This window comes from Equus caballus, chromosome 6 (assembly GCF_041296265.1).
Source record: "Equus caballus isolate H_3958 breed thoroughbred chromosome 6, TB-T2T, whole genome shotgun sequence".
Lineage (NCBI taxonomy): Eukaryota > Metazoa > Chordata > Mammalia > Perissodactyla > Equidae > Equus > Equus caballus.
In genome coordinates this window covers 20,738,083-20,751,920 of record NC_091689.1, presented here as the reverse complement: position 1 = coordinate 20,751,920, position 13,838 = coordinate 20,738,083, and the positions used below count along the sequence as shown (strand labels likewise).

At 41.1% G+C, this 13,838-nt stretch overlaps 1 protein-coding gene across 2 annotated transcripts in view; it reads right to left on the bottom strand.

The window, feature by feature from the left end:
* The window catches only part of TRPM8 (transient receptor potential cation channel subfamily M member 8), an 88,824-nt gene that overhangs the window by 56,302 nt on the left and 18,684 nt on the right, over positions 1 to 13,838 (bottom strand). For both annotated transcript variants that reach the window (XR_011439535.1, XM_070269495.1), the window contains exons 6-9: positions 11,650 to 11,822; positions 5,676 to 5,850; positions 4,573 to 4,640; positions 1,925 to 2,122 (exon numbers count right to left, since the gene is read on the bottom strand). Coding sequence is in view for 1 of the 2 variants with exons in the window: in XM_070269495.1 (XP_070125596.1) it covers positions 1,925 to 2,122; positions 4,573 to 4,640; positions 5,676 to 5,850; positions 11,650 to 11,822 (614 nt within the window). In the remaining variant the exon portion in view is untranslated. The remainder of the gene's footprint in view (positions 1 to 1,924; positions 2,123 to 4,572; positions 4,641 to 5,675; positions 5,851 to 11,649; positions 11,823 to 13,838) is intronic.

Genomic DNA, 13,838 nt, shown 5'->3' with positions numbered 1-13,838 from the left:
AATCTGCAAAATGTAACTTCTCGAGTAGGAATATCATGTAAGCATTTGTTGTGCAGGACATCATTCAGCACCAACATTGACCCTCAGCCCTGGGAAGAAGATGCATCTGCATTTTTAAATTCTGAATCTTAGACAAGGAGGCTTAACCTAGCAAGGACTTGCTTCCTAATCACTTCGATCCCTCTGCATGTCATCAGGATTATCACCTAACTGCCCCCTTATCTGAAATTAAATAAGACCAATAGGGTCCCATAGTCTGTTAATTCACTACAGAGTACCTGGCGGCCTGGAAGACTGGGTTGATTTCTCTCACTATTTACAAGAATTTGGTTGTCCAGGCTGGCCTTAAATAATGGCAAGGGCTACCATGAGCAAGAAGATGATCTCCATCACAGGGACGGCCTTCCCACATACAGAGATGCCCGTTTGGCCTGTCAGACTGTCGAGGACTGAACCCCAGGATCCCCGTGTTGGTGCTCGGCAGGGAATGGGTGCCGGTGCCCTGAGGGCCCTACCAGGCCCCTTTGGGGAAGCCACTGGAGGATGGTCAGGAGCCTAAGTTACCCTCAGACCAGCGGGGAGCAGGGTGGGCCCGGAGGCCCAGCCAGCTAGGCCTGAGTGAGAGCCTAGAATCAGCTCCAGGGTCACAGAGCAGGATGTGGTTAGATCAGCCATGGCACAGCCACCCCACGGAACGCTCTACACTTGTGAGAAACGGTGAGTTCAAAAATGGCTAAAAACAGAATGTATCACATGATTCCATTTGGTTAACAAAACATGGGTGTAAATGTATGTGCATGTGAAATACGTGTTTACATGTATGTGATTAGACACGCAAATGACCTGTTTTGGGGGACGGAAAAAATACCAAAGGGTTAGAAATGAATCCAAAGTGTCAAGAAACTATCTCTATGGAGGGAATTCTGTTGATTTTGTTTTTCCTTTTTGTTTATCTTTATTTCATATTTTCTCCACAATGAACATGCATTACTTGTGTAATAAAAATAAAGGAGAAAAAAAAAAAAAAGATGATCTTTGCTATTCCAGGATTTCAGTTTGCTGTATTTGGTATTTTGGGGTTCTTCCACAACTAAGTATCATTGAAATGCCCATCTAGCGAAAGAATTTTTTTTTATTATTTATACTAAACCCAACCTTCAACTCTCATGGTAAAATGGGCTCTATGACTAAAATAACTCTGACTGACTACAGCCTGCTATTTCCTTTATGGGAAAATTTCCAAATGGCAGCACATGCTCCTCACATGATCCAAATATAAAGGTCATTTTTGAATGAGCTGATGTGGATGCACCTGCTGATATTAACAGGAGCTTCTAACGAACTGAGCAGTCAAGAAAATGAAAGTCATTTCAAGTCAATGGCAATCATGAAACAGAGAGAAAGATGAGAAGGCATAGCATGATGTTAAAATAAGAAGCATAATGATATTCCAGTAAGTGCACATTTCTTACATGATCTAAAGAGCAAGGCGAGAGATTCTGAATTGAGTCACAGGCCAGTTAATTTAGAAAGGCAATTATTCTGTAGGAACAACTTCTCCTATGGATGTAGACCCAATTTAGAATCTGCGTTTCTTAAACATTGTTATCAGGGGTTTCTTTCCTCCTTCTTTCCACCACTCATACATACAAAGCACAGAAGCTCAACGTTGGTGGACATCATGGTGTAAACAGAGTACCAGCTTCACAGACAGACAGACTTGAGTGTAAACCTCGTGTGCCACCCCTTTATGAGGTATCAAGACCTGCCTCCTTCTGTGAGCTTCAATTTTCAGCAAGAAAGTGGTTTGGGCCAGAGGAGAGTCTCAAAGTCACAGAGAATGTATAAAACACCCTCAGCTGCTGTGGCGCCGGGCATTTCAGGCTTTCTCCCTTCCCAGGACCTTGGCCCCCCTGCAACTCACCCATTTGATCCAGCTCTCGGTTTCCTCCTCCGGCAGCCGGGACACGGTGCGGGGTAAGAAGCGCACCAGCTTCTCCTTGACGATGGAAGATGTGAGGGCGTCCTCCACCTCCAGCAGGCTCGCGATCACGTCGGCAATCTGCCCCGAGCCTTCCACCACCACACAGGGAATTTTACTTTTGATGGAGGTGTTGATGGCCTGGGAGAGGGGAGAGAGGGTGGGCCAGTTGGAAGGGACCCTGAGCATCCACAGAACCCAGCTCGGGACCAAGTTCCAAATCAATTTGGTGAATCAAACATATGGACACATCCCTGCCTTTTTCCCTTTGGACTTTTATTTTCAATCAGAAGCAAACCAAAAGTTTGCAATTGCTTCATGAATGAGAAATGTAAGCCAGTTGTATTACATCCTGTGCTGAAACCAAATTCCATAATAAGGACAAGTGTGACTAGCTTAAGTTTTCCATCAATAACTGCTTAAAAACATCCCTATAGACAAAATCAACCACTCCACATACTGACATGAGAGGTTGGAGTGAAAACTCTTAAGATGGTATTCAGTGTTATCATTGATGGCTTATCTGAGAGAGGTTAACAATATTCATACTTTTAAGATATGAAAATACCTTCAAAGCAACAGCCACATATTTTGTATTATGTTGACTCATATATTTTCTCGTCAAATAATTTCTCTCACCCCTTTGATGAAAAGAGAATAAAAATATATTTGCTTCCTGGATAAACATCTACATTTTTATTTCCTTTATGAAAACCACAGAGGCCAGCACAGGGGCATCAAGTTTCAAGAATTGTCTTCACTTGACAGCAAAGTGATCCACACACAGGGACAGAAGAAACTGTGAAGCCCCTTCCTTTAGCCAAGAGTGAATGTCTTCCTTAGAGAAGACGTAAAGTGCGTGGTCCCCTCATCAGAGCAGGCAGAGGGTTGACACATCCATCAGGCTGGGATTCCATCTGTACCTCACTTACTGCACTAAAGGTGGATGTCAGGGCTGTGCTGCGGCGGGGGTGGGGATGATAAGAGAGGGAGCTGGAAGATGAAGGGATCAAGAGGTGAAGAGATGCTCAGCTGCTAGTTTCTGCGCCTTTCCCTCCTCTCTCCTATCCCCTGTTCTGTGGGTTGTGGATTGCCTGAACAGACATTTGTGGAAAATGCTGTAGAAACACAGCGCCCTAGGCCTTCTGCAGGTCTCTGGAAATCTAAATTCTAAATCTGAGATTAGAGAGAGAGTATGCATCTTTGTATGTATCAATGTACGCATCTTTCCATCATGTTCTCTCCATCGCTCTTCCTCTTTTATGTGGCTACTGCTTTAAGCATTCACACACTGACAATTTCACATCGAAAAACATCTCTATTTTAATTTTTCCCTGAAAAGTCTTTCCCTGAAAGACTTTCATTTAGTGATGGTCTCAGAGGCCAATTTCATAGCAGGTGCTCCATAAATACCTGTTGATGAATGTATGAATACATGGAAAGATCATTGTTACATAAAATAATAAACAAAGGGAGGTACTAGATTATAATTCTAAATAACTTTGGCAGGAATTACTTGTAACTCCAGGGGTATTTCCTGGTAAAGAGAGAGGAGAAGATCAAGAATCTTCAATAGCTATGCTCTAAGCCTTGTCTTAGAGTTAAAACAGGACAGGGAATATGGGGGGAGGACAACTCAACATGGAAATTAATTAAAAGGAGGAGTTAAAAATTACTTTCATGGGGCCAGCCCTGTGGCATAGTGGTTAAGTTTGGCACACTGCTTTGGTGGCCAGGGTTCACGGGTTTGGATCCCCGGCGCAGACCTACACCACTCATCAGTCATGCTGTGGTGGCAACCCACATATAAAGTGAAGGAAGACTGGAACAGATGTTAGCTCAGGGTGAATCTTCCTCAGCACACACACAAAAATTACTTTCTTGTAATGTCCTATTCCTAGAAAAATGACATCTTGAAAATGATGCTCATGCTTTCAAATACTGACTAAAATGCAGTTGCACTGATGCTTTTTTAAAAGTCAAACAGAAGTCTGGCTGCAGGCAAGATGAACTCAGTAATAGCAGAGTCTACATGGATAGGATGGGAAGCAGAATTCTTCCTCAGTTGCTCAATGTTGCAGGTGCAGAATCATTCGAGAAGCTTCCCATGATCTCAGAATCACTTAGGGATTGGGATTTCTTCATGTGGGTGGAGTCTTGCAGGCCGAGGAAGCATGTGGATGGACTTTAGTTGGTCTGGGAACACCGATTTGGGGGCAATCTGTGTGTGTATGGTCACAGCTCATCTCCATGCAGATGGGGTGGCCATGGTTTTCCAATGTACATGCTGGTTACAATCCTTAAGTCTCATGAGTTAATGTCAACCCTTCTCCTTGGCAGGCTGTTGGCCAAAGCCAGCACTAAATATACAGGCTATTCACCTTGCTTCAAAGTCTCTTCCTAAATCTCGTCGGCTGAGGAAATAATCTAAGCCTGTCAGAGGAACATTCTAGGGTGGGAAAAATGCTCCCATCTTGCTGCAGTAAAATAAGTTAGTCAGGTTGGATTAGGCGAGCCCCAAAGTCCTGCAAATATACATTTGTTAAGTAAGCTTATTGACCGATCTTCTAGAAAACCAAGCCAAAACTCACTTTCAAAGTCTCTTTTCCACCTCCTTGGGCAAAACACACAATGGGGATCTTGCCACCATAGTTGGAATCTGTAAAACATAATGCATAAAACTTATTTTGGGTTTATTAGAAATATTTGCCTACCTCAAGAAGGAGGTGGGCCAGGAGCTTCTGTCCTGTGAGTCCAGGGTGTGGGGTGATGGCTACAGATCAGACTTGACTATCTTCCCACTGGTCATGATGGATACATCTCTGTGTCCCAGCCAGTAATGGCATGACATGTATCACATCGCAATTTGTTAATGCTACTTAAAATGCTAAAGTCTTTTACTTTTGCTAATATTTATTAGACCAGGTTCAAGTTTATCCTTATAATAATTATACTCTCACTCATTTGCATAATCCTATGCTTTCTTGAGTGGGTGAGAAATTTGCATAACTGTGTTCTCTCAAGGGAGAGTATTGCATATATAAACGTCTTTCTTTGCGTACGTCCCGTTGAGAGAGGAAAAGGGTTGAGAACATCTCCAGCGAGTCTCTGTCATGGAGTCTATCACTACATCATGAGAGAATTGGTTCCAGAACAGGACACATCTCAACCACAGGAAGACAGAGAGCGTCACTTTCCATTGCAAATAAAGGCTTTCACTCAATTGTTGCATTCTCCCCTTGAAACCAGTGTTTTAGGTGGTTCTGTTATATAGAAGTAGCCAAAATTCAAAGAACTAAACCATCAACTGTTCAACTAGTGGGTTGGTTTTTATCATTTCTACCCTAGTTAATTGCATTGCTTTGTGAGCTCATATTTGCCATGGTGGATGGTATTTGTTCTTAAGTGTTGTCTCGCAGAAGAAGAGACAGCAGGCTTTCTATGCTGACCAACCAGAGTGGGACAAGACAGCATTTGTCATTGCTCCAGCACGTCGAAGGGTACCTATCACAGTGACCCAGGCAGAAGTACTCCTAGGATGTCAAAGAAAGAAGAGAAATAATGGCTCTTCTTTGGGAACAAGACCTAATTGGGTAGGTTCATCGTGCTGCACTCAGTAATTGGGAGCTACTGTTGGGAGTGCTGCTGCTCTGGTTATGGCATGTGGCTGACCTCCCACTTTCTAAACACCGACCTTGAATAGTGCGCTCGGAGATGTACTTCTCCAGCTGATCCCGGAGCTTCGCTTCCACCGTGGGGTGTCCGTGGCAGCCGTTGTCGACCAGCAGCAAGTGCGTATGATTGTTGTCCAGGATGTAGAGCGGGTCTCTCCTGAAGTCATCCATAATGTACTGAGCTGAAAAATACTCCTGAAATGCACAAAGGAACTTGCCTTTGAGATTTTATAAGCTGGACAAGATGCATGATGATATTTTATATGTTCATATGAAGGCTAGCCTTTCGGGTTCAACTATACTGATGCCTCCTCCCAGATTCCTAGGTTCAAAAGGGTCTTAGAGATCTTACAATGCAGGCTTTCGTTCTAAATATGAAGAAACAAAGGTTGAAAATGGGTAGGTCACTTGCCTACTGTCACATAAATGGCCAGTGACAGTGTGAGGATCAGATCCCCAATCCAGTTCTTGTTCCGTTGACCTGAGCTCTTATGTATAAATTCATCGAAACTGACAGCATTCAGGAAAGTGTGTATGTATATGAACACACACACACACACACACACACACATATATATCCAGACACACAGATATTTATATGTATATACACACACATATATGTAAGTATATACAATATACACACACATACTCTTTCTATATGTATATATACACATATACACACACACACATATATTTGAGCGTGTCTATCTGGACACAGGTAGAGGTAGACATTGACATAATCACATACATATTTGTCTGGCATCTATCATATGCCAAGACCTGTGCCAGAGTCTAGGGATTAAAAAATGAATAAAATGGAATCTTCACCCTTGCAAAGAGCATAGTTACAGGACCACAAAAAGAAGCAATTAAACAGATACTTTGTCACAACACTTAACAGCAAAGAATAAAAAACTGATGCAGGAATATGAAGAAAGGAGTTCCTGACCATCACATCCCATTCAAAGGTGTTTAGTTTCTAAAGTATCAGGGTTGCATTAAAAGGTGTTTCAACCCAAACTGCAAGAGTACAAGTTAAGGTGAAAAGTCAGTGAGAAGAGGAAGGTTATTGACTCTATGAACGACATATATACAATCAGAAGAAAGGCAGAATGAAAAGCAGAATTCATATGTTACAGTTCTATTCTCCAGTGGCCCTTGCCCCATCAGGAGCTCCCGTCAGGAAAGCCCTGGACAGATGAGATAATATTTGCAAGGCAGGCATCCAAGCATTTCATGGAGGAGCACTACAAACTTTTCTGGGACAACTAATTCCCATTTCACTTATATCCTTCCAGAACACAACACTGATTCCAAAAGCTTAATGAGGAAAGAATCACAAAAGGAAAAGCCAAAGGCCAAGCTCTCTAATGAACAAGGATACAAAATTCCTAAAACACCGTTCGCTAATTAAACTCAGCAGGATTATTCAGGAGCAATTAGTGTTGTTTCCAGGAGTCAGTCCGTTAGATTATGGTTTAAAGGAGAAAAATAACCCAATAGAGGCAAAAAGATATTTAATACTCAACATTCATTCCCACTTTAAAAAATTATACACTAGAAATGAAAGGATGATTCCCTAGGATACTTTTTAAAAATATATGTAAATTGAACTTTGAGACAAATCCTATTTACTGGTGAAACACTACACTCACCCGCTAGCCACCTGTCAGGATACCTGTTATCATGCCTATTATCTAACATTACTCCGCACATTTTAGCCAAGGCAACAAAATGAGCAAAAAATGCAAGATATAACTAAATGGAAGAGTTGTTCTAAAAAGTAACAATATATACCAATAATACGCTTGCAAACAGAGAACAGCCAGACAATCTACTGAAAAACTATTAGAACAAAGACAAGAGTTCATAAAATGTTGATTCAAAACAACAAATCACTATTTTTATACACACCAGCAAAAATCACTTCAAAAACTACATTGAATAAAGACCCCATTCACAAAAATAAAAAAATTAAAAATCTCTAGAAATAACGTTAAGAAGAAATAGGTGGGACCCAAAGAGGAAAACTATAAACTTTCCTGAAAGACACAGACTTGCATAAATTGTCACTGGACAAGGACCTGATAGCATAACAATCACATTTTTTCCTGCAGCAACTTACAGGTTTAATATGATTCCACTTAGTGAGTGTGAAATTTTATTGTGTTGTTTTGTCTTTTGTGTTTGTTGTGTTGGGTTGTATCTTTACAAAGGGATTTTAAAGTTTAAATAACAAGAATAATGAGTAGAGACTTGAGCTATTTTTTTCTTTCTTTCTTTTTTTTTTTTTTTTGCTAAGGAAGATTGACCCTGAGCATTAACATCTGTTGTCAGTCTTCCTCTACTCTGTATGTGGGTCGCTGCTACAACACGGCCACTGACAAGTGGTGTAGGTCCGTGCCCGGGAACCAGATCTGGGCCACCAAAGTGGAGCACACCAAACTTGACCACTAGGCCACAGGGCCAGCCTCTGAGCTATCCTTTTTAACATGACAATAATTTTTAAAGTGTAGTGCTGAGTCAAGAAAAAACAGCTGATGGAAGATGAGAAAAAAACCCTAGAAAAGATCCTCAAAATTATGTAAAACTTTAGTGCTTGTGAAATGCAGTATTGTTTCAGCCAGCTGAATCTGGATCCTAGTAGAGCCCCGTGGTGGGGTTTGTAATGAGGCCATGAGTAGAAAGAGATGTCTGACGAAGTCATTATGAACAATTATGAGGTTCAACTTATGCAAAAGATCAAAAGCCGTTGTTCGTGGAAGGCAGAAAAGAAACAAGGAAGTCAGCCACAAGGTCATGGGTTTCCTGCAAAACTACTCTATCGTTAACAGAAACATAAAAGGATAACAATTAGCACTGTAATTTGAGTATCTAAAAATAATCTATGCTTATAGTAGAAAACATGGAAAATGCAGAAAAGTAAAAGGAAAATTAAAATCACACTAAATTCCACAACTCAGTGATAGTCCCCATCAAGATTTTAGTGCATTTATTTCTTTTCCAGGCGTGGATTGATTTACATAGTTTTCATAATTTTCTATTTAAAATTGTAAATATTTTCCATACTAGGAAAACCTTTGGAAATAGTATTTTAAAGGTTCAACAATTTTCCCTCAAGTTTTGTGTAATCTACCTGAAGATTCCCCTATTATTAACATAACTAGATATTTACATTCATGTCAATTCTTGCTACTATAAGAAATATTTTAACGATATATTTGTCCAAATATTAAATTCCCTAGTGATGTATTTATGATTATTGGATATATATTATGAAGCTTTCATGCTCTTGATACATATCTCCAAAGATTTTTCCAGAAAGGGCACAAATTTGTTCATTCTCCAGCAATTTATAAAGATCTCATGCTTCTGTATGTGCTGGAGACTATAAATATTTTTGAAATTAGCTATTAATAGACTTTTTTTAAATTGTGACTAGGTGAAGCCATCTGGCCAAGAGTAATTTTGGAGATAATTTTTTATCTTCCTTTAAGCTCATTCATTGATAATTCATCTAGTCAGATTTTCTAGTTCTTTTCAAATCAGTTTTTTAAAAGTTATAGTTTCACAGAAAAATATAAATTCCCACGAGATCTTCAAATTTATTGACACACAGTTGTATGCAGCATCCACATAATTTTTCTCAACATTTATTATTATATTTGATTTCTTGGTTCTATTTATTCCTTAAATTAAATTGTTAGAACTATTTCAGAGAAAAAAGAATATTTCTATTCTTTCTCTTTTTTCTTTTCTAATTAATTTATTGCTGATTGACTATTATTTTTCTCCTCCTGCCCTTCTTAAGTTTTGTTGGTGTTGTTACTTTTCAAACCTATTAATTTGAATACTGCTGTGGTTAAAGGACTATGAACCATGGCTCTGCCACTTACCAGCCATGTGAGTTAAGGAAGTTTCTTACTTTCTCTGTGTCACAGTTTTCTCATCTATAATGAGAGGTAATAGTGGTTCTTAACTCATAGGACTGTTGTGAAGATTAAATGAGTTATTGTATGTAAAACACTTAGAATGGAATCCAATACACAGTAAGTACTATTAAATAAATGTTAGTTATTATTGTTATTATTATTATTGAATTATTTTCACTAATAAAGGTAAACGACTATGAATTTCACTCTTGATGCAGCTTTGGCCATACATTGTTAGCCTTAATATGAAATGTTTTCATTTTCATTGCTTTCTAAGTGACCTGCAATTACAGTCATCACTCAGCATCCTCGGGGGATTAGTTTCAAGACCCCCTCTTGGATGCCAAAATCTGAGGATGTTCAGTCCCTTAGTTGGCCCTCTGCATCCGAAGATCCAACTAGTAAACCCAGTATGTATACCACCTGCAATTGGTTGAATCCATGGATGCAGAATCAGAAGATATGGAGGGCTGACTGTATAATTTTGAAAGTTCTTTTTTTTGGAAGACTGGCCCTGAGCTAACATCTGTGCCTATCTTCCTCTAGTTTATATGTGGGGTGCCTGCCACAGCATGGCTGACAAGCAGTGCATAGGTCTGCACCAGGGATCTGAACCAGCGAATCCTGGGTCACCAAAGTGGAACATGCAAACTTTACCACTGTGCCACCGGGCCAGCCCTTGAAAGTTCTTTTTTGACCCAACAGCTATTTAATAAGAAGGTTGTTTGATTGTTTGGTTCTTAATTTCCAAGTGATTGGCATTTTCTGTTTAATCTTTATAGATTCATTTCAGATTTTACTTCTTGACAGAGAATGGGTCCTATAAACTCCCACCAGGGAAACATTGAAGTCTTTTGTTGTTGTTCCAATTCACAGGTAAAAATACTTTCTTTACAGGGTCATTTTTGCGATTCTATGAATTAATATATGTAACGTGTCCACCAGGGCGATGATGATTATACAACACCGAGTAGACTCCTATGCACACAACAAAACATCGCTAACAGATAACAGCATTCTTTCCCACCCAGCTGGCCACTGTCCTCAGACTCCTCCCCAGGCCGCTCTCACCCTGAAGGTGGCATTTGATGTGAGGCCATCTAGCCATCCCTGGCCGAGCGTCTGGTAATAACAATAAAAACTACTATTCAACCTGCATAATTAATTTATCCCACAACAACACAAGGTCATGATTATAAAAACTTAGAGAAGGGATCTCGCTCAGACTATGCAGCTGTCAAAAGATCGGTCACTCACACCCAGACCTCCGGGCCCCCAAAGCCCACCCTCCTCCCACTCCACCGTGGGAGACACTCAGGAAATGGCCCCCACTCTCCTCTTTCCCGCAGGAACCTCAACAATAGTCACAGACACAAAAGTAAAATAATTTCTAAAAATAAAAAGAACCACGGTGATTCCCCAAATCCCGAACATTTACTGCGTAAACTTCTAAGGAGTCCCGGATGGAAGACAGTGTGAAGTAAATTGTGATTTCTGAGCATCTGGCCCAAAGCTTCTGAGTAAAGAACACCTTTTGTTTAAGGAGGTCCTCAATTCACTAGAAATGCTGTTTTCAAAATTCCATACTTGATACAAAAGCCCACGTCTACCTTGTATTTCTAACATGAAATTCGCATTTCATTACTCTCTAAATATGCTCACGGGAAATTTTGGGAAGGGGCGTCTCACAGCCCTCTTAATGCCAAATTAACCAGGGGCCATAGCATTCATTTCAATTCCTGTGAGTGTGGCCAAGCAAGAAAGGCATGGGAGCCAGGACTGGAACCCTCTGGGGACAGATTCAGCTCATGGTTATAAAGAATAAAGAAAGTGATTCTACCACAATTTGCTGGGAACAAATCTTAATGAACAAAACACATCCATGGGTAACTCCTTCCCAGGAGTTCTTTGATTATGTCATCCTTATTTTTAATCCCTGAGATTCCAAAGATGCTCCTTGTAAGGCCGCCTTCCCTAGGAGCTGACTGCGTCACAGAGCCCCATGCTGCGGTCTTTCTCCCACGTGAGTGACCTCACAGACCTCCTCCGGACCCACTCGTACCTCAGCATCGCAATTCCTGATGAGGGTGTCCCTGTTGGAGACCATGCCCCAAGCCGCTATGCCAATGGCCACGATGTTCTCCTCCGAGCTCCTGCTGATGGTGTTGTCTCTCACCACCTCCCCGATGTACTTCATCAGGCCATAGTGGGTGCCTCCAGTGAGGATCCAAGCGCCTGTCAAGGAAGGAGAGGAGCACACGCTCAGCTGGCTCGGGTTCCCTTCCTGTGCTCACAGACCCCTAAAGAAGCTCCCGTCCCAGGAGTACCAGGACGCAGCACTGCCACCCCACTTTGGAATGGGCCTCGCCTACGACCGTATGGAAGGGAAGGAGAAGAGGATCTCAGTGTTTCTAAGAGATGCTGGTTTAGAACAAATACAGATTCTGGATCTCATGGTAAATCTCCATCATCAGACTCTCTGGCAGGTGGGCCAGGGAATCTGCATCTTTAAGCAGCCTCTCAGGTAAATCTTTTTATGGATAATAAATGCCTGGCCTGAGCCTTTGAGCAAGTTAGGCAGTGCCTCCATGGAAAGCGGAGCACGCTCCCAAGGCTCCGACCCCCACCTCCCAGACCCCCACGTGGGTGGGTCTCCGTGACCTTCCTGGCATGACCTTGGTGCCTACAATTTAACTCTACTTTAGAACCACACAATTTTGCATACTGCTATCTTAAGGTTTCGATGTGATGATCTTCACAAGGTCAAGGGGTTTGAATTTTTGTTTTGTTTTTGTTTTCGAATTGAAGTAAATAAAATACCTACAAAATATTATTTTGCATAATAATAGACTATAAAGTTGGAAATGACTCTGCTCTAATCTGCTACCCATGCAGGAATCCAGCCCGAGGGACGGTCCCAGCCTCCCTTCATTAGCTCTGGTCACGGAAGTGTCAGGAATCCTGAGTGAGGGAGCCCTCTGCTCCAACCGTCAGAAAGGGCTTCTGTCCACTATTTGTCTCCGTTCTCTAATTTTACTGCTGTCTTCAGCAGTGAGGAACAAGCTTAGTCAACTCCCACGTAGAAGTATGTCCAATATTTTACTTCCAACATTTTAAGGCAAATGTGATGCAGTCCTTAGAATTTTCATACCCGAAATTCAGCCAGTTCTCAGAGGATGTGATTCCAGACCCATCAGCACCCAAACTCCTTCCTCCAGACAGATTTCAAGAGTCAACACCTCCCCCCGCTTTAAAATGAGACAACAGGAAGTGAAGGAGCTCTCCAGGGGCCAATGCTGAGCACAATGAGACCATTAACGTCCCCTCTCTGGCCCCTCACTTCACCTAAGAAGCTGTCCCAGGCCAGGAACTTCTGTCTGTTTTGTTCTGCTATATTCCCATCACCTAAAACAATTCCTGACACATAGTAGGCATTTCATAAGAACATTAAATGAATGAATGATGTGTGTTCAGGATTTAGCAAGGAACTGAGTTAGTTTCATGACAAAGTAACTACTTACGGTGGCCCTCTCTGGTTCATCAGGAAATTGAGAGGAATACATGGGGGGGGATCTCAGTTTCTTCTTGACATTAAGGAAAAACTCATATCTAAAATAAGCCACCTAGCTCCTTAGTGCTGTCAGTCAACTAATATTCCTAATAAAGAAGCTTTTAAAATGTAAGGCTTGGGTAAATGAAATCTACTCATAAGGAAACATGAGTCAAACTCAAATTGAGGGGCAGTCTGCAAAAATAGTTTGTCTACAGTCTTCAGAAATGTCCTGAACAGCCGAGAAAGACAAAGAATAGTTCGAGATGAATGAACGTTTTTTAGCCTGCTATGATAAAAAAAAAAAAAAGCTGAATGCATTGGAGTCCAGATAGAGAAAAAAATTTTTGTTTTTTTGCACTAAAGGACATTGTTGGTATAATAGCAAAATTAAAATATGGACAGTTTGTTAGGGAACAGTATTGGTCCACGTTAACTTTCTCGGGTTTGAAAATTGTGAGAAGTTATAGGAGAGAACATCCTGTTCCTAGGAGAAGCATGCTGACATACTTGGGGGCAGAGGGCCATGATGCCCGCAATTTACTCTCAATTGATTGAAAAAAAATCATAATATGTGGATATTTATGGAAGGAGATCAGACAAATGTGGGAAAATGTTAAGATCTGGTGAATCCAAATGAAGGGTGAGCAGATGTTCACTGTATTATTCTTACTACTCTTCTGCAGGTTTGAAATTTTTCA